Consider the following 20,424-nt stretch of genomic DNA (forward strand, 5'->3'; position numbering starts at 1 on the left):
ACACGCCGCGCCATCGTCCCACTTGAACCATTCGAAGACTTCCTTATTGGTAGTCGCGGTACTTCGGAGGAGTGTTTCTCATCCTTCCACCTGGACCTTGCTAGGTTCTGTCGGATCCACAAGAATCTCCCTGCACACCCTTGAAGCTGTTCTCAACAAACACTCGAAGTAAGTTTCAGACTTGTTTGCCTCCAATCACTTTGAAGAGGTCAGGATGAGTTCCACCAATGGTTTTTCCCAGGGGACCATCCCAGGGAAAAAAAAACCCATAATAATTAATAATTATTCATTTGAGTTAAAATGGAAAGAACTGGCGTTGAACGGTGGTCATGTCAGATTACCTGATGGTGATAATTTACTGTTTATAATTTTAATAATTAAGACAAAATCAGTTTAATCTATAGTGTAGGCCTCATCTATTGGAAAGTTTGTTTTGATTTCCACTGTAAACACTCATTTTATTGACATTGTCAAAAAAGTTTTCCCATAGCATTATGGCATAGAAGTGTTTTTACTGCATTCTTATGCTGATTTATTGTGTTTATTTACCAGACACAGAGAACAGTGATTTGTTTGATGCCAGTATTTTATTGACATTTTAAATATGTATATATATATATATTTGCACTTTACAATTAGGGATGCACCCAAATGAAAATAAAAGGGTTTTGGCTCTAAACCAGAAATCCATTTTTGGGCCATTTTTGGCTGAAAGTTTTCTGTGCATCACGAGTTCTAAATGTACATTTGTCCACATGGTGCACACAGACTGTGGTGTGGAAGTGTCGCGTTCCTCATGGAGATGTTAAACCATGGAACCATGGGTGGTGCTGCAGGTTCTTTAACAACCGTCGATAGGTGGGCTCTTCCTCCAGGCAAACACTCAAAAAGTCATTTCCTTCTGCAGAGAACAATAAGAGGAGGAATTTAGAACAGTGAAGAAAAATGAACATATAAACAAACTCATTATTCAATAAAAGGAGTTGCTATTGATAATATGACCACAGGGGTCGCACTAGTATAATAAGACTGTTATTTATTTTCCTATCATATGCCGCAGGTTTAATAATATCATATTGTATTTTCATTTATTGGCGCAACAACAAGGGTAAAACGTGTTGAATTGTCATTATTTAGTGCTGAATAAACCATTATTTAAACTGGTTTGAACTAGGGTTTGTGATATGGACCAAAAACTTGTATCTCAACTCAATAAAGTCTGATCAGAAAGACAATTCAGGGTTAAATTATCTGATGCAAAATGCTACAGAGACATTTAATAACAACCAGCTGATCGATATGTTCCACTTCAGTCTGTTTCTCCTCTAAGGGACAGCACGTTTGAGTGAGTTCTGTAGATGAAGGTCTGGGTTAGAACACACTGAGTGATCATCTAACTGAGCTTTATATCAGTGGCGGCTGCTGGTCTTTCATGCAGGGGAAGCTCATTTTCTGCCTACTTCAGAAAATGTATCTGTTTATTTAAATGTGAATTCTAGTAGAATTCACATTTTGTTGTCAACAACTATTTGTAGATTATCACACACGCACGCGCGCGCACACGCACGCACGCGCGTAGCTGCTGCGCGCTGGAGTGTGAGTGTTTGGTCAAAAGTCTCACAACACAAGCAGTAACAGTCTCCACAAACACCAAAAACAGACACTAGGTTTGTCAGAAGTTGATTCGCTATGAGAGGATCAGCAAAGTCTCCGTGTCAACACAGAGCAACGGACTGAAATATTTGAAAAACCCGCCTGTGTGCTTACAACGTCATACTCTCTGATTGGCTCATTTCGCTGTCAATCAAAATTGAATTAGCCTGAGACAGATCATCCAATCATCATCCATTATTCCAGCGTCCGGAACAGACAGATCCAGCCCACTGCTCCATAGACCTCCTGTGAAGCCCGGCGTCCGATGGGCGGGACTAAGTGCGTCATAACCGAGCATTTATCCAATGAGCGTCTAGTTTGACTGCAGTGGATCAACCACTAAATCCTCTCCCATTGAAGTCAATTGAAGCTGAACTTCACCACTGTTTATTAACACTGTGACGCTGCGGTAATGAATGAAGAACGTCACGCTGTCAAAGTCAGTTTCCTGTTATAAGAAGCTGATTCTGAACTAAACATACATGTGTTCTGTCATATATTTAGTCAATGAAATGTACACACAACACTACATATTTGACCACTGATTTTAGGGGAAGCTGAGGTTCCCTTGTAGTCTTAAAGCATCCGCCACTGCTTTATATGTTCTGAGAAGTAGAGAACGAAACCACTCCTAAAACTCCTAAAACCACTATTTAACACAAAATAGGATGTAAAATACAAATATATTGTTATAGGAAATATCGTCATTTTCTATTTCACCAAAATAGAAAACTGGATACATCTTTAATCGCGATATATTTCCCAGAACTAGTTTGAATTACTGTGATTAAAGTGTGTGCGTTCGTGTGTATGCGTGTGTGTGTGTGCGTGTGACTTACCATGTGAAAGCTCTTCCCTCATAGCATGAGTGTTTTTCCTGACTAGATAAGAGAGAAGGTACCCGATCTGCCTCACGGTGGTTTGTTGTGCCTCGTACTCAATCTCAGCAAGTTCTAGTGGTTCTAAAATAATAAAAAAGGAAATAGAAAGCGGTCAAAACGAGAGTCAAAGAGATAAATAATATATGTTAGGGTTTCGTTGATTATTTTTATCTCCAAACAAGTCAGGAGACAAAATCCTGAATATGATATTTTAAAAAAACAAAACAAAATGAACTTGATGGAATTATTAGAGGAAAATAATAGATTTAAAGATGTGTAAACCAAGAAAAGAATTGAAGACAAACCAATGGAGGAGTCATCGAGAGTGTCTGAAATTAACTCAGCACAGCCAAAGTCAATGATCTTCACAGATGGTCCTTCATCATTGATTGAAACCAGGATGTTTTCAGTTCTTATGTCGTTGTGCAACACCCCGTTGTGGTGCATGATGATGGCAGCATTGAGGACTTGTTTAATGATGCTCTGGAACAGAAAGAAACACAAGGGTTAGGACAGGGTGGCACATTTATTGTTCTGGGAACAAATCTGGACGAGTTTGACCTTCAGTGGGCCACAGATTACAGGTTGGAAAATGTGCAATTTACACATGACTTTGCCCTAGTTTCCACTTACGTATAAATTATATGTAAAGTATGTAAAACACCAACAATATCCTTAATCTAAATTTCTCTCTAAATGTCCTCCATTTTTTAAAACCATTTTTTTATCTAATTTGTAGATATTTTGCAGCATTTTGGAGAAAAAAAAATTGTAGTTATTTCAAAAAATTTGAGATTAAAAATGCCATCATGCGATATAAACTAAGCCCTGATATTATTGTGAAATTAGCTTAAATTTATGAGATTGAAGGGGCAGAGATATCTACAACAGAATTCGTTTTTAGTAATTTACACAATAATTAATGTTTTCTCTGTCATTCTTACTTATCCTGCGGGCCAAATAGAATGCTTTAAAGGGCCTGATTTGGCCCTCGGGCCTGGAGTTGGACACGTGTTAGGGGCAGTGAGGGGAGTGGTTCTTACCTTGACTTCATGTTCCAGCATTGGTCGGGTTGATGATGTGATAAAGTCATAGAGACTCATGGCATCCACAGGATTTTCCATGATTATCAACACCTCATCCTCAAGCACAAGAACGTCCTCAAAGCCAATGATGGCGGGGTTCGGCAGGCTGTCTATGCCACGCTTACCGGCCGCCCTCTGCATCAGCAGCACCTCCAAAATCTCCGAATCACCTTGACCCTGGAACGTTAGAAAACAAAGAGCTCACATTTCTACAACCATCCCCAAACCTGGAAATGTGAATGTTTGCCAACATTGATGAGAATACTCACATACACTGACGTGTTCGCCGCAAGCCCTCTGGGAATGTGCTTTATAGCAACCTGCAAGACATAAAAATCAGCATTTAATGACATCGTTGATGATTTTTAAAAGCTGGAGTCAGTGTGAGTGTCTAAACTTACAAGTTTGAAGTCAGACAGACGAACAGCCTCGAAAATGTCCCCAAATGTAACGCGACCAAGGATCTCCCGCTCCATATAAGTGGTTTCAAAGATCTCTGTAAACACACAAACACACACATTGGTTAGAAAAAAAAAACAATTCACACGTTCAGGCATAAACACACACAAAAACACTCGAGGTCCAGGGGCCAAATCTGGCCTTGTAGATCATCTAATGTGGCCCAAAGGAGAAATGAACAGAATCACAAAAAACATGAATCGATGTGGAGATTATTACCTCATTTAGTTATAGGTATCTCTGTCCTTTTAAAGGGGACATATCATGGTTTTAAATCCTTCCTTTTTACATATAAATCATACAGTTGTGGTCTATATAAAGTGGAACTGCAATGCTTGGGTCTGAATTCCTCATTATTATAGCTCCACCCCTTTTCTACCCCTTTTCTGATGTGCTTCTGAGAGCAACTCGTTTTGGTGCGGTCTCTTTAAATGCAAAAGAGACACTCCATACCCCGCCCCCTCTTCAGGTGACACTCGGTTCAACTCCACCCTGCTCGGCCATTTTTGTAGTTTGATAGAAGAGATACGGCTATGTAGCGGCGCATAAACTTTTTATTCAGAGGTTATTTACACAATGTCAACAATGTTAGACTTGTCCATCCAGCCTTACATGTTCGAGCCAGAGTCAGACCCAGCGGAGCGAGATGAAAATGAAGATCATGAACCTGCAGAGCCCTAACAAGTGAGCTAACGCAAGCACCGAGCTAACGCTAGCGCCAAGCTAACGTCACGAAATGCATTTTAATACAGTCTTTTCAAAGACAAAAACGGCAAAATGAAATGACTAATGAAAACTTTAGACCTAAATTAAATCACGTAGGCCATATCATCAAGGATCTGAAACTAGCACACAGCGCTAACATATGAAGTCTGAAGACGGTGCAACTGCTAATGCTAACAAAACAATGACAGGGACGTCTTATCATCACACTTTTTAGCGTTATTTACAGCTTACCGAAGTGCTCTGTTCGTCGTCTCCAAAGATAGAAGGAATTGAACCCTCAATCAGACAAAGTCTTTCGGCAAATCCTTCTTTATACTGGCGGAGGTTGCAGAAGCAGTCATCCTTGAAGTGCTTCGCGCACACAAAAATGACCTTACCCACAGATGTGGGTACATTTCCGTGAAAAATAAAACTCAACCAGGCACTTCGAAAAGGTTTTGATGCTGAGAGACGGTGTAATGAAGCGTGTGGGTTACTACATCCAACAACTGAACATTTTGACTTATTTTCTCGTAACTTTGGCATCCTTGAGCTTGGACTACAAAATAAAAGCGAGAAATAAAAATGGCGGATTGCTCGAATTGTTGGACCTGGAGTTGATGCACTAATTTGGCAGTTCCGCTGCAAATACTGTGATGTAATAGTTCAAAAAACGTAATAGAGAATAGAAAAATTGAAACAGATTAAAAAATATGAGCAAAACAGAATATAAAGATATCCACGGAGCACCTGAAGAGACTAATTTGATTTTTTCTGTACTTCTAAGCACTCTAAATATACAACAAATTGCATTTAAGGGCTAAAAAAGTGGATTTAGCATGATATGTCCCCTTTAAAGATCCTCCACTGTTTTTACAAATTTGGCCTAAAATATTCTAAATGTCCGTATTAGTAGATCTATGTCTAATAAAACACATGATTATGAACCACATTACTTTAAAATCCTTTCAAAAATGAGACTACTTTACAGTTTTAGAGTCTGTGTTCCTCCATTTTGAAATCACGTGATTGATGATGTCACACTGCCTGTAAACATCCTATGGTTTTTTATTGGAGTGAAGCATTCAGCCTGATTTTTAGATCATTTAGTAACTTTTTAGATCATTTAAAAGCTTTTTCAGACACAATAACAACTTGTGCCGCTTTAAGTTGATCTAAGTCTAAACATCTGTAACTTCTAATATTTCTCAGATTGTGTCGATGACTTGATGAACCATCAAAGATCAGTCTTTTATCTGCAGCCCTGATTTGTGATGTATATTAAACAGAGAAAATACAGAATAGTAATTATCATTGACTCCAGACGAGGAGTGTTTACCTTGGTTTCTGATGAAAGTTTCTCTACTGGTCGTTGTTTCCTTTGGAAGGGGGAGTGGTGAATAATCAGGTAGGAGGTCCACCTGAGGACCAGACTCCAACACAGGACAGTGAGCTGGTTTCACGTTGTCATGTGAGTTTGTGGGACTGAGAGCAAACACATCATCCAGTGAATCAGTGCTGTCGATGTCTTCAGAGTTCCCATGTAATTGGGGAGGTGAAATTCTTCTTTTAGCTTTCAGGCTTTTCCTTGGTTTTTGCTGCTGAAGGTTGATTGGTGATTGATCCTGAAGCTCCTCCTCAACCTTCACTTTTTCACTATTTGTCATGAGAACATTGTGTTCTCGAGCCTGTCTTTTGTGGACCATTCCGGTCTGTAGCTCGTCCTCATCCTCTGTCTCCACCTCCACCATGTCCAGGGCATCACTGCATGGGACCTTAACAACAAAGTAATGAGTGTTGTTGTCTTGCAGATGCAGATACTCCAGATGTTGGTCCTCAGAGCTCTCAGGGTTTATCAGAGGACCCGCACTAGTCCAGGCCTTTCTGGGGCCCATGTCCGCTTCCACCACCACTGCTAGGTAGCTTGACAAGGGCATGATTGGTTCTTCTGAAAAGAACAAGACCAATATGTTAGTGCATATGTGTCAAACTCAAATGCTGTGTAATTTTAATGATAGTGGTCAATGAAAATCACATTGTTTTGGTTAATTAATAAAGCAATGTTGTTTCAATATATTTCAGGCTTATACAGGATTTTATTGAGCAATAGTACTGTTAGTTTGTGGTGAATTTGTCCAAAAAATAGGAACATTTTCCAATTTTTCTAAATGTAATTGTCAAATCTTTCCAAGTACCCCAAGTAATTTTCTCCTGTACCTCTAGGGGTACACGTACCCTTGTTTGGGAACCACTGGTGTAAATAACCAATTAATTCAGTTTTAAAATGTTGTTGAAATTTTTTTTCCATATTCCTGCAATTTTTCTCAAGTGATTCGACAAAATATCATCAAACTGTGAAAACTTGTCAAAAAAAATCGACCAAAAAACAAATTTAAGTATCTGTCACTTAATGTTTATGAATTCCTATATATTTTGTACAGTCACTGTGTTTTATGGCACTTAAAATATTTACATTTATTTTTGCAGGGTCATTAAAAATGACCTTTTAAAAATCTAAATTACACAGAAACTGTTTTTTTTTTTCTCTATGTTTTAACTTAATTTAATTTATATATCAACTGATGTAATCACCTTTGTATTTCTCAGAGATTAAGGCCTGTACTCTCCTGATGATCTGTCCTTGTTCAGACATCATGTTTCCAGTCTGGCTTCAGTGAATTTGTACTGATGTACAAGCAGTTAAACATTAAAATATGACATGAAAAAAGGCGGCGAGGTTCTATTCAGCAGCCAATCAGATTGAAGGATAGTTCCACAGACGTAACTGGTCTTCTGATTGGCTGATAGGTCTGCTGACACGAGTGCGAGCTCAGAGTCCTTCAATTTGTGATCTGTACAGGAATTTTGACAGAGGATTATTCAAAAGGTACACAGTAATGGTACTCAATATTATTCATGCAAGTAGTTTTTTTTTTAATTTTACGTCAAAGTTGGGTGAAATATTCTTAAATGTATTTTTTCTTTCTCTCTTCCAGCAGCTCTTCAGGGCGGTCTCATTGTGATTACCGTAAGTGTTGGTATATTCGCGCACAAGAAAACAACGTGCGGCTGATTTGACCAGGCAAACACGACCACGGCTGGTTTGACCTCAGTCATTTCAATGTTTAGCCTCCCTGACTGAAACTAACTAACCATTGGATGAAACCACAGACAGTTCAAAAGTAAAATCACCTGTGATTGGACAGAAAGTCCCTCACTCATTGGTCACCGTTGGGACATATTGTCATATGCCCCTCCCATTTTTATTATAATAATAATACAAATAATAATAATTATAATATTAATACTATTTATTATTATTGATAATATTTTTTAGTGAGAACTACACATCACAATAGCAGTTTATTGAGAATAAGAGAGACAGGAGGAACATATTGAAAGTAGAGCTTTATTAAAATAAAATAAATAAATAAAATAAAAAAAAATAAAAAACTTTACACAGTGTTCTTCTTGTCCTGGTCACACACTAAAACTTTAACTCTATTTTAAACAATTGTCTTCTATTTCACTTTCTCAAATATAAATCTAGTTAAAATAAAATGCAGCATGAAAATATCTGAGCTGGTGCATCTTCTCACTTTGTGACTAAATTAATCCTGGCAACAACAAACATTATCAAAAACTAATTTTAGTCTCTGGAGATGCCAAAAATGTGTGATATTAAAATGGGGTCATGACCCAAAAAAGTTGGGAACCACTGATGTAATGTCACATACAATGTAGCCCTACAGTAAAATTTTTCAATGAATTGCACCTATACTGTTGAGGAATAATACATAATAATAAAAAATAATAACAATCTGCAACCATGGGTAGCCTTACTGTGTAATTTTTGGCAATGCATGGAGGCTCCTGACTGTTGGTCCATTTACATTCGAGTTTCCAATTGACAATTTGCGTACCCCTAAGGGTACTGTACCTCACTTTGGGAACCTAGGTTCAATGTTGTTAACACAACAAATTATTATGTGTGTGTGTGTGTGTGTGTGTGTCAGCCATTTTCTTTTGTTTTTCCCTCCAAAATGTCACATAATAAACCACATAATGTACAAAAACAATAAACATAGATTAAGCTCTACTTTGCTCTCTGCACATGCTCTGTGCAATGCCTGTTCTGTTATCCGTAAAAATCTAACCGTTTTCGGTCAGCACCGTCCCACTTGAACCATTCGAAGACTTCCTTATTGGTAGCCGCGGTACTTCGGAGGATTGTTTCTCATCCTTCTACCTAGACTTTGCTAGGTTCTGTCGGATCCACGAGAATCTCCCTGTACACCCTTGAAGCTGTTCTCAACGTGTGGGTTTCAGACTTGTGTGCCTCCAAGTTTATCACTTTGAAGAGGTCAGGATGAGTTCCACTGATGGTTTTTCCCACGGGACCATCCCAGGGAAAAAAAACATATTAATTAATAATTATTAATTCGAGTTAAAATGGAAAGAACTGATGTTGACCGGTGGTCATGGCGGCTGGGGGTAAGTCAGAGCAGCTCTGTTGACAGGTAGTTGGGTAACTCAAGAATGGTGATGACACCTCGGTGATGACACTATGTTCTAAAAATAACAAAATAAAATCGGCTGTGATGTCTAAGCACTAGCCAGTTGAAGTTTTGACAGAACCAAAATGGTCGAAATCAAATTTTCGCCAGGGGACACGTCCCATTGGTTTATTTATTTTTATTTTTATTTTTTTTAATCTTGTCTGCACATGCTGTCAAAGGTCAACACTACAAGAAGTGCAATCATTATGAGACAGCAATGCATGTTTTGTTATTGCAATAAAATAAATTGATTTTTTTTATAGCTTTACTGTGACCATCACCAGCCCTCCCTAAGGAAGGGTAAGAAATATTTTATTAGAGGGAGGATGTGAAAAGGGAGAGCAGTGTTACACCTAAGTGGAGAGGGAGGGGGAGGGGAATGGGAGCAGGGAGCAAGGAGGAGAGACTCAAGGTAGGAAATAGAAAGGGTGGGGAGAATAGATTGTTTTACAGTGAGGGTGAGATGTGAAGTTGTTGAATATATTGTGCTTATTATGTTGTGTAATCAAGCCAGTATAGTGACAAGAGTGAAGCTTAGCTACAATGGTGGTGGCTGTGGACAGGGGAAATGAGTGAGTGGTAGTACCTAAAGCAGGTATTTGGGATTAACGTGTCTAAAGTTAAGCCAAATATGAGTTTAATCCCACATCCCAAGGCGTGCCAGTGCATCGTATACCAGTATATGTGCAAAAAACCGCTACCGCAAACCCAGGAACTGCCCCGGGCCCGCAGATGCAGCCAGGCCAGCAGAAAGATTGGGGGCCAGGGAGCCCCAGGCCACCGCCCCCACGGCCGAGCAACCGCCCAGACGCCCCCAAGATCCCAGGTTGAGAGGCAGCCACGGACAGATAGGCAGGCAAACCCATGCACCCCCAGCCAGGCACCGTCCATTGGTTTATAACCTGTGGTCTACAATTGCCATGAACTGTGGTCATTAAAGTTCGAATGAGAACCAACAAAGACAGACACGAGTTGTGATGTCTGTGTGATGCCTTACTCGCCTTTTCATAGGGCTGAAACCAAAGATCCGAACAACTAAAAATGTTGCATTGTGAATGAAATGGTAATCACAGGAAATGACATTTTTACTTATGTATCTGTCAGAGGAAAGGCTGTGGTTGACTACATTCTGACACCAAATGCAGACTTAAATACATGTGTGGAATTTAAAGTGCTCACTCCTTTGGCTTTAGAACAAAACGGGTAACAGTTGATTGACCTGACAGATGACAAAAGCAGGCTCCCTGGCCACACAGGTGTAAGGTGTAAAAAATATGAAGCTGGGAATGCTCACCTGGATCACATATAGTATGTATTAGAACAGGTGCTGTTCAAGGTTCTTTTAGGGCATAGCATTGAGTTGAAAATTAGTTAAAAGGTCCAAGGCACTCTGCTTGAAAGTTAAGCCTTTTTATAACGCCAACGCGTTTCAACTCGTAGGAGTCTTCCTCAGGGCTTTGTATCAAACACCGCAGGTGTAAAGTGTACTTTATTGTCCTCTTGTTTGAAAAAAATTCCACAGTACCCGTGCAAATGGTAAATGGTGGTAGTAGAATAAAAAAATAAATAACATAAAATTAAACAAAAAAGGCATACATTGCATATATTATCCATCAAAATAAATAAAAATAAAAATAATCAACAAAAGGAAACTTAAACATAGCCTATACAACAACGACTATAACCATAACAAACACTTCCCTACACATGGTTGGATTTGAAGGTGCAATGCTTCGCAGCCTTTAACACAGCTCTTGAAGGAGTGAAGGTATGGGCAGGACCTTCAAAATTTAATTTGCAGGAAAGGAGTGCGTTAAGGGTTGAATTGTCCTGGTTGTCCTGACGGTCAGCGAAAGTAACTCCCTCAGGTCTCCATTTGGCCAGATGGCTCGAAATACTGGGCTGTAAACGGTGCTGTGTTGCAGCAGCCTTGTGCTTCTCTGACCGTTGATGACTCGTGATGTCCATTCTGCCACCGTGTTCAATCGAGAAGTCTGACCTACACACATTGCAGGCCGCAACACCCTTCCCTTTTGAGCTGTCCTGAATAAAGTTAAATTGTCTTTTCCAGTCATTTTGAAATTTGCAGGCATATTTCTTCTTCTTACATGCCGCCATGTCTCTTCTTCCTCTTCTTATGCGATGTAATCGTTATTATTGTCCGGCCGTAAACAACGCTCAGTGAAGGATGGTCCGCCCGGACAATGTCAGGGCGGAAATCGGGAGAAAATTGGGAGAATGGTGGCCCCGGGAGATTTTCGGGAGGTACACTGAAATTCGGGAGTCTCCCGGGAAAATCGAGAGGGTTGGCAAGTATGATGGAGAAACATGCAAACTCCTCACAATACATATATATGAAGGACATATTTGCAAAAATGGAGGAGGAAAAAATTATACTGACGCCCCAGGGAGTGAGTGACGTACGCGCCTACAAATACAGTTTTATATTATTAATAATAATTTTAATTCAAATCACGACCATTGCACTAAACTGCTAATCAATTGGCTGCAACACCTGTAGCTTTTGTAAAAAGGAACGCACACACAATGCGTATAGAAGCACAGTGGCTTATCAGGCACTGCTGGAGGACGAGGTGCCAGCTGAAGTGTACTTACATAAGCAGACTTTTATAAATGAGGCCCCAGGGCACAGTCTAAACTGCCAAGATTCTATCTTTTGTTCTTTTTATTTTTCTTGTTCCGAGGAGGAAATCCTACTTTCCTTACGTGAAAAATCACGAGAGTTTAGCACAAAGGTCCAATCTAATGTCAGATTACATGATGGTGATAATTTACTGTTTATAATTTGAATAATTAAGACAATATCAGTTTAATCTATAGCGTATTCCTCATCTATTGGAAAGTTTGTTTTGATTTCCACTGTAAACACTTTTACATTGTCAAAAAAGTTTTCTCATAGCATTTTGGGAGGTGGAGTTACATACAGTAGACAGATGCGTAGAAGTGTTTTTACTGTATTCTTACGCTGATTTCTTGTGTTTATTCACCAGACACAGAGAACAGTGATTTGGTTGATACCAGTATTTTATTGACATTTTAAATATACATATTTACAGTTTAAATTTCGGGATGCACCCAAATGAAAATAAAAGTGTTTTGGCTCTAAACCAGAAATCCATTTTTGGGCCATTTTTGGCTGAAAGTTTTCTGTGCATCATAAGTTCTAAATGTACATTTGTCCATATGGTGCACACAGACTGTGGTGTGGAAGTGTCACGTTCCTCATGGAGATGTTAAACCATAGAGCCATGGGTGGTGCTGCAGGTTCTTTAACCACCGTTGACGTTTGGGTTCCACCTCCAGGCACCAACTCAAAAAGTCATTTCCTTGTGCAGAGAACAATAAGAGGAGGAATTTAGAACAGTGAAGAAAAATGATTGTCAAATATTCAAACATGCAGCCAATAAATGAACTTATTATTCAATTAAAGGAGTTGCTATTGATAATATGACCACAAGGGTCGCACTAGTATAATAAGACTGTTATTTATTTTCCTACCATATGACACAGGTTTATTAATATCACAACAAAGGTAAAACATGATGAATCATCATTATTTAGTGCTTATTAAATCATTATTTAACTGGTTAGAACAAGGGCTGGTGATATGGACCAAAAACAACTCAATAAAGTCTGATCAGAAAGACAATTCAAAGTTAAATTATCTGATGCAAAATGCTACAGAGACATTTATTAACCAGCTGATGTTTGTGTGTGTGTGTGTGTGTGTGTGTGTGTGACTTACCATGTGAAAGGTTTTCCCTCATAGCATAATTGTTTCTGTTGAGTAGATAAGAGAGAAGGTACCCGATCTGCCTCACGGTGGTTTGTTGAGCCTCGTACTCAATCTCAACAAATTGTAGTAATTCTAAAATAATAATAAAAAAGGAATTAAAAAGCGGTCAAAACGAGAGTCAAAGAGAAAAATAATATATGTTAAGGTTTCGTTGATTATTATTTTTTTTATCTCCAAACAAGTCAGGAGACAAAATCCTGAATATGATATTTTACAAAAAACCAAAATGAACTTGATGGAATTATTAGAGGAAAATAGTAGATTTAAAGATGTGTAAACCAAGAAAAGAATTGAAGACAAACCAATGGAGGAGTCATAGAGAGTGTCTGAAGTTAACTGAGCACATCCAAAGTCAATGATCTTCACAGATGGTCCTTCATCATTGATTGAAACCAGGATGTTGTCAGCTCTTAAGTCGTTGTGCAACACCCCGTTGTGGTGCATGATGATGGCAGCATTGAGGACTTGTTTAATGATGCTCTGGAACAGAAAGAAACACAAGGGTTAGGACAGGGTGGCACATTTATTGTTCTGGGAACAAATCTGGACGAGTTTGACCTTCAGTGGGCCACAGACTACAGGTTGGAAAATGTGCAATTTACACATGACTTTGCCCTAGTTTCCACTTACGTATAAATGATATGTAAAGTATGTAAAACACCAACAATGTCCTTAATCTAAATTTCTCTCTAAATGTCCTCCATTTTTTTTAACCATTTTTTATCTAATTTGTAGATATTTGGCAGCATTTTGGAGAAAAAAAATTGTAGTTATTTCAAAAATTTGAGATTAAAAATGCCATCATGCGATATAAACTAAGCACTGATATTATTGTGAAATTAGCTTAAATTTATGAAATTGAAGGGGCAGAGATATCTACAACAGAATTCGTTTTTAGTAATTTACACAATAATTAATGTTTTCTCTGTCATTCTTACTTATCCTGCGGGCCAAATAGAATGCTTTAAAGGGCCTGATTTGGCCCTTGGGCCTGGAGTTGGACACATGTGTTAGGGGCAGTGAGGGGAGTGGTTCTTACCTTGACTTCATGTTCCAGCATTGGTCGGGTTGATGATGTGATAAAGTCATAGAGACTCATGGCATCCACAGGATGTTCCATGATTATCAACACCTCATCCTCAAGCACAAGAACGTCCTCAAAGCCAATGATGGCGGGGTTCGGCAGGCTGTCTATGCCACGCTCACCGGCCGCCCTCTGCATCAGCAGCACCTCCAAAATCTCTGAATCACCTTGACCCTGGAACATTAGAAAACAAAGAGCTCACATTTCTACAACCATCCCTAAACCTGGAAATGTGAATGTTTGCCAACATTGATGAGAATACTCACAGACACTGACGTGTACACCACATCCTCTCTGGGAATGTGCTTTATAGCAACCTGCAAGACATAAAAATCAGCATTTAATGACAGCGTTGATGCTTTTTAAAAGCTGGAGTCAGTGTGAGTATTTAAACTTACAAGTTTGGAGTCAGACAGACGAACAGCCTTGAAAACCTCCCCAAAAGCACCTTGACCAAGCATCTTCAGCTCCTTATAAGTGGCTTTAAAGATCTCTGTAAACACACACATTGGTTAGAAAAAAAAAAACAATTCACACGTTCAGGCATAAACACACACAAACACACTCGAGGTCCAGGGGCCAAATCTGGCCTTTTAGATCATCTAATGTGGCCCAAAGGAGAAATGAACAGAATCACAAAAAACATGAATCGATGTGGAGATTATTACCTCATTTAGTTATAGATATCTCTGTCCTTTTAAAGGATCCTCCACTGTTTTTACAAGTTTGGCCTAAAATATTCTAAATGTCCGTATTAGTAGATCTATGTCTAATAAAACACTTTAATTTGAACCATATTAGTTTAAAATCCTTTCAAAAATGGGACTACTTTACAGTTTTAGAGTCTGTGTTCCTCCATCTTGAAATCACGTGATTGATGATGTCACACTGCCTGTAAACATCCTATGGTTTTTTATTGGAGTGAAGCATTCAGCCTGATTTTTAGATCATTTAGTAACTTTTTAGATCATTTAAAAGCTTTTTCAGACACAATAACAACTTGTGCTGCTTTAAGTTGATCTAAGTCTAAACATCTGTAACTTCTAATATTTCTCAGATTGTGTCGATGACTTGATGAACCATCAAAGATCAGTCTTTTATCTGCAGCCCTGATTTGTGATGTAAATGAAACAGAGAAAATACAGAATAGTAATTATCATTGACTCCAGACGAGGAGTGTTTACCTTGGTTTCTGATGAAAGTTTCTCTACTGGTCGTTGTTTCCTTTGGAAGGGGGAGTGGTGAATAATCAGGTAGGAGGTCCACCTGAGGACCAGACTCCAACACAGGACAGTGAGCTGGTTTCACGTTGTCATGTGAGTTTGTGGGACTGAGAGCAAACACATCATCCAGTGAATCAGTGCTGTCGATGTCTTCAGAGTTCCCATGTAATTGGGGAGGTGAAATTCTTCTTTTAGCTTTCAGGCTTTTCCTTGGTTTTTGCTGCTGAAGGTTGATTGGTGATTGATCCTGAAGCTCCTCCTCAACCTTCACTTTCTTACTATTTGGCATGAGAACATTGTGTTCTCTAGCCTTTCTTTTGTGGACCATTCCGGTCTGTAGCTCGTCCTCATCCTCTGTCTCCACCTCCACCATGTCCAGGGCATCACTGCATGGGACCTTAACAACAAAGTAATGAGTGTTGTTGTCTTGCAGATGCAGATACTCCAGATGTTGGTCCTCAGAGCTCTCAGGGTTTATCAGAGGACCCGCACTAGTCCAGGCTTTTCTGGGGCCCATGTCCGCTTCCACCACCACTGCTAGGTAGCTCGACAAGGGCACGATTGGTTCTTCTGAAAAGAACAAGACCAATATGTTAGTGCATATGTGTCAAACTCAAATGCTGTGTAATTTTAATGATAGTGGTCAATGAAAATCACATTGTTTTGGTTAATTAATAAAGCAATGTTGTTTCAATATATTTCAGGCTTATACAGGATTTTATTGAGCAATAATAATGTTAGTTTGTGGTGAATTTGTCCAAAAAATAGGAACATTTCCCAATTTTTCTAAATTTAATTGTCAAATCTTTCCAAGTACCTCAAGAAATTTGCTCCTGTACCTCTAGGGGTACACGTACCCTTGTTTGGGAACCACTGGTGTAAATAACCAATTAATTCAGTTGTAAATTGTTGTTGAAAGACTTTTTCCATAATCCTGCAATTTTTCTCAAGTGATTTCACAAAATATCATCAAATTATAAAAATTTGTCAAAAAATTCGACCAAAAAACACATTTAAGTATCTGTCACTTAATGTTTATGAATTCATATATATTTTGTACAGTCACTGTGTTTTATGGCACTTAAAATATTTACATTTATTTTTGCAGGGTCATTAAAAATGACCTTTTAAAAATCTAAATTACACAGAAACTGTTTTTTTTTTTTTCTCTATGTTTTAACTTAATTTAATTTATATATCAACTGATGTAATCACCTTTGTATTTCTCAGAGATTAAGGCCTGTACTCTCCTGATGATCTGTCCTTGTTCAGACATCATGTTTCCAGTCTGGCTTCAGTGAATTTGTACTGATGAAAGCAGTTGAACGTTCAACTTTGACAAGATGAAAGTGGTTAGGTTCTATTCAGCAGCCAATCAGATTGAAGGATAGTTCCACAGACGTAACTGGTCTTCTGATTGGCTGATAGGTCTGCTGACACGAGTGCGAGCTCAGAGTCCTTCAATTTGTGATCTGTACAGGAATTTTGACAGAGGATTATTCAAAAGGTACACAGTAATGGTACTCAATATTATTCATGCAAGTAGTTTTTTATTTTCCGTCAAAGTTGGGTGAAATATTCTTAAATGTTTTTTTCTTTCTCTCTTCCAGCAGCTTTTCAGGGCGGTCTCATTGTGATTACCGTAAGTGTTGGTATATTCGCGCACAAGAAAACAACGTGCGGCTGATTTGACCAGGCAAACACGAACCACGGCTGGTTTGACCTCAGTCATTTCAATGTTTAGCCTCCCTGACTGAAACTAACTAACCATTGGATGAAACCACAGACAGTTCAAAAGTAAAATCACCTGTGATTGGACAGAAAGTCCCTCACTCATTGGTCACCGTTGGGACATATTGTCATATGCCCCTCCCATTTTTATTATAATAATAATACAAATAATAATAATAATAATATTAATACTATTTTTTATTATTGATATTAATATTTAGTGAGAACTACACATCACAATAGCAGTTTATTGAGAATAAGAGAGACAGGAGGAACATATTGAAAGTAGAGCTTTATTAAAATAAAATAAATAAATAAAATTAAAAAAAAAAACTTTACACAGTGTTCTCCTTGTCTGGGTCACACACTAAAACTTTAACTCTTGTGCCTCTTGGCTGCTTCAGGGTTATAAAAAGATGGAACAGGTCTTTTGGAGGGTGTCTCATAATGCAGCCTTTTGTGGTGGGTTGCTTGATATTTGGGGTCATTTTTCAGTCTTTTCTGTAATGTTGAACACAGAGCAGAAAGCTCCAGGCTTCTGAAGGATGGAGGCCAAACTTTGCACCCAGCTTCCCCATCACATGTGACATCCTCCTCATCAGACATCATGTCCAGAAGTCCATCTCTTCCTTGGCTAAAACATCTGTCCTCGCTCCCAGCAGCTGGAAACACAAGCAGTAGAATTAGTGATGTTCTATGGCAGTGGTTCCCTAACTTTTCAGTCCCGTACCCCTTCAGACATTTAACTTGAAGCTATGCACCCCAACTCCTGCACACTTCAAAAACAGAATAATGTAATGCTGGGTTTTTCAACCTTGGGGTCGTGACCCAATGCAGGGTCTCCTGGAATTCAAATTGGGTCCCCTGAAATGTCTAATAATTTAGATTAATAAACACTGATTAAAATTCTATTTTTTAAATGTTTTAATATTTTTCAAATCATTACAGCACACACACAAAACAATTTTAAACAATTGTATTCTATTTCACTTTCTCAAATATAAATCTAGTTAAAATAAAATGCAGCATGAAAATATCTGAGCTGGTGCATCTTCTCACTTTGTGACTAAATTAATCCTGGCAACAACAAACATTATCAAAAACTAATTTTAGTCTCTGGAGATGCCAAAAATGTGTGATATTAAAATGGGGTCATGACCCAAAAAAGTTGGGAACCACTGATGTAATGTCACATACAATGTAGCCCTACAGTAAAATTTGTCAATGAATTGCACCTATACTGTTGAGGAACAATACATAATAATAAAAAAATAATCATAATCTGCAACCATGGGTAGCCTAAATGTGTAATTTTTGGCAATGCATGGAGGCTCCTGACTGTTGGTCCATTTATATTCGAGTTTCCAATTGACAATTTGCGTACCCCTAAGGGTACAGTACCCCACTTTGGGAACCTAAGTTCAATGTTGTTAACACAACAAATTATTATGTGTGTGTGTGTGTGTCAGCCATTTTCTTTTGTTTTTCCCTCCAAAATGTCACATAATAAACCACATAATGTACAAAAATAATAAACATAGATTAAGCTCTACTTTGCTCTCTGCACATGCTCTGTGCAATGCCTGTTCTGTTATCCTTAAAAATCCTACCGTCTTCGGTCAGCACCGTCCCACTTGAACCATTCGAAGACTTCCTTATTGGTAGTCACGGTACTTCGGAGGATTGTTTCTCGTCCTTCTACCTAGACTTTGCTATGTTCTGTCGGATCCACGAGAATCTGACTGCACACCCTTGAAGCTGTTCTCAACGAACACGCAAAGTTGGTTTCAGACTTGTGTGCCTCCAAGTTTATCACTTTGAAGAGGTCAGGATGAGTTCCACCGATGGTTTTTCCCAGGGGACCATCCCAGGGAAAAAAAACATATTAAATAATAATTATTAATTCGAGTTAAAATGGAAAGAACTGATGTTGACCGGTGGTCATGGCGGCTGGGGGTAAGTCAGAGCAGCTCTGTTGACAGGTAGTTGGGTAACTCAAGAATGGTGATGACACCTCGGTGATGACACTATGTTCTAAAAATAACAAAATAAAATCGGCTGTGATGTCTAAGCACTAGCCAGTTGCAGTTTTGACAGAACCAAAACGGTCGAAATCAAATTTTCGCCAGGGGACACGTCCCATTGGTTTATTTATTTTTATTTTTATTTTTTTAATCTTGTCTGCACATGCTGTCAAAGGTCAACACTACAAGAAGTGCAATCATTATGAGACAGCGATGCATGTTTTGTTATTGCAATAAAATAAATTGATTTTTTTTATAGCTTTATTGTGACCATCACCAGCCCTCCCTAAGGAAGGGTAAGAAATATTTTATTAGAGAGAGGATGTGAAAAGGGAGAGCAGTGTTACACCTAAGTGGAGAGGGAGGGGGAGGGGAAAGGGAGCAGGGAGCAGGGAGGAGAGACTCAAGGTAGGAAATAGAAAGGGTGGGGAGAATAGAATGTTTTACAGTGAGGGTGAGATGTGAAGTTGTTGAATATATTGTGCTTAATATGTTGTGTATTCAAGCCAGTATAGTGACAAGAGTGAAGCTTAGCTACAATGGTGGTGGCTGTGGACAGGGGGAATGAGTGAGTGGTAGTACCTAAAGCAGGTATTTGGGATGAACGTGTCTAAAGTTAAGCCAAATATGAGTTTTATCCCACATCCCAAGGCGTGCCAGTGCATCGTATACCAGTATATGTGCATCCGTGCGAGTGCGTATGGGTGACATTATTTTGGACGGAGCAGCTGAGCGCTTCGTCACATTTCACAGAGTGCACTTCTCTCCCTCTTTCTTTCTCTCTCACTCCGCACTGCGGGTGAGGAGACGGTGCGCGCTCACGCATCTTGGCTGCACGTATTGCAACAGTGAATGAACCGAGTATAAACGCCAATGGGCTCCATTGGAGTGCGCGCGGTCCATGAACGGAGCCAGGCATAATGAGCCCTTTACTGAAAGCGCGCTCACATGGAGAGCAGCAGTAAAAAGGAAGTGCGTGTTGAGCGCAGCGATAGAGCGTACACACCTCATCAGAACCAGCATGGTAGTGCCAGAGCTGATGGACTATGGCCTGTGGCCATGTGGCCCTTTGACTCCTTTGCAATGGCTCCCTATAGCTTTAAAGAACTATTGAAATAAATAGTTATTTTATTTACAGAGGCTATTAATGATTAATGACAAATAAAATCAAGATATAACAATTTCTTAACCTAAAATAAATCA

At 39.0% G+C, this 20,424-nt stretch overlaps 1 protein-coding gene across 1 annotated transcript; it reads right to left on the bottom strand.

Annotated features, from left to right (window-relative positions):
* Nucleotides 1–743: 743 nt before the first annotated feature.
* On the bottom strand, nucleotides 744–16,780 carry LOC114455470 (serine/threonine-protein kinase pim-1-like). Its single transcript, XM_028436731.1, has 8 exons — nucleotides 16,682–16,780; nucleotides 15,428–16,036; nucleotides 14,642–14,736; nucleotides 14,510–14,560; nucleotides 3,578–3,796; nucleotides 2,840–3,017; nucleotides 2,493–2,615; nucleotides 744–901 (listed from the first exon to the last, which is right to left on the bottom strand). Exons 1-8 carry the CDS (start codon nucleotides 16,743–16,745, stop codon nucleotides 795–797), a joined length of 1,446 nt encoding a protein of 481 aa, XP_028292532.1. The 5' UTR covers nucleotides 16,746–16,780; the 3' UTR covers nucleotides 744–794.
* Between the last annotated feature and the right edge of the window lie 3,644 nt (nucleotides 16,781–20,424).

The sequence above is a fragment of the Gouania willdenowi genome, chromosome 21 (genome assembly GCF_900634775.1).
Source record: "Gouania willdenowi chromosome 21, fGouWil2.1, whole genome shotgun sequence".
Taxonomy (NCBI): Eukaryota; Metazoa; Chordata; class Actinopteri; order Blenniiformes; family Gobiesocidae; genus Gouania; species Gouania willdenowi.

Coding starts and splice junctions, on each gene's coding strand:
- LOC114455470 (XM_028436731.1), bottom strand. CDS start 16,745: ATGATGTCTGAACAAGGACAGATCATCAGGAGAGTACAGGCCTTAATC. Junction 14,561..14,641: donor GTCTGTCTGACTCCAAACTT/GTAAGTTTAAAT, acceptor TATGTCTTGCAG/GTTGCTATAAAGCACATTCC. Junction 3,018..3,577: donor TGCTGGAACATGAAGTCAAG/GTAAGAACCACT, acceptor TTTCTGTTCCAG/AGCATCATTAAACAAGTCCT.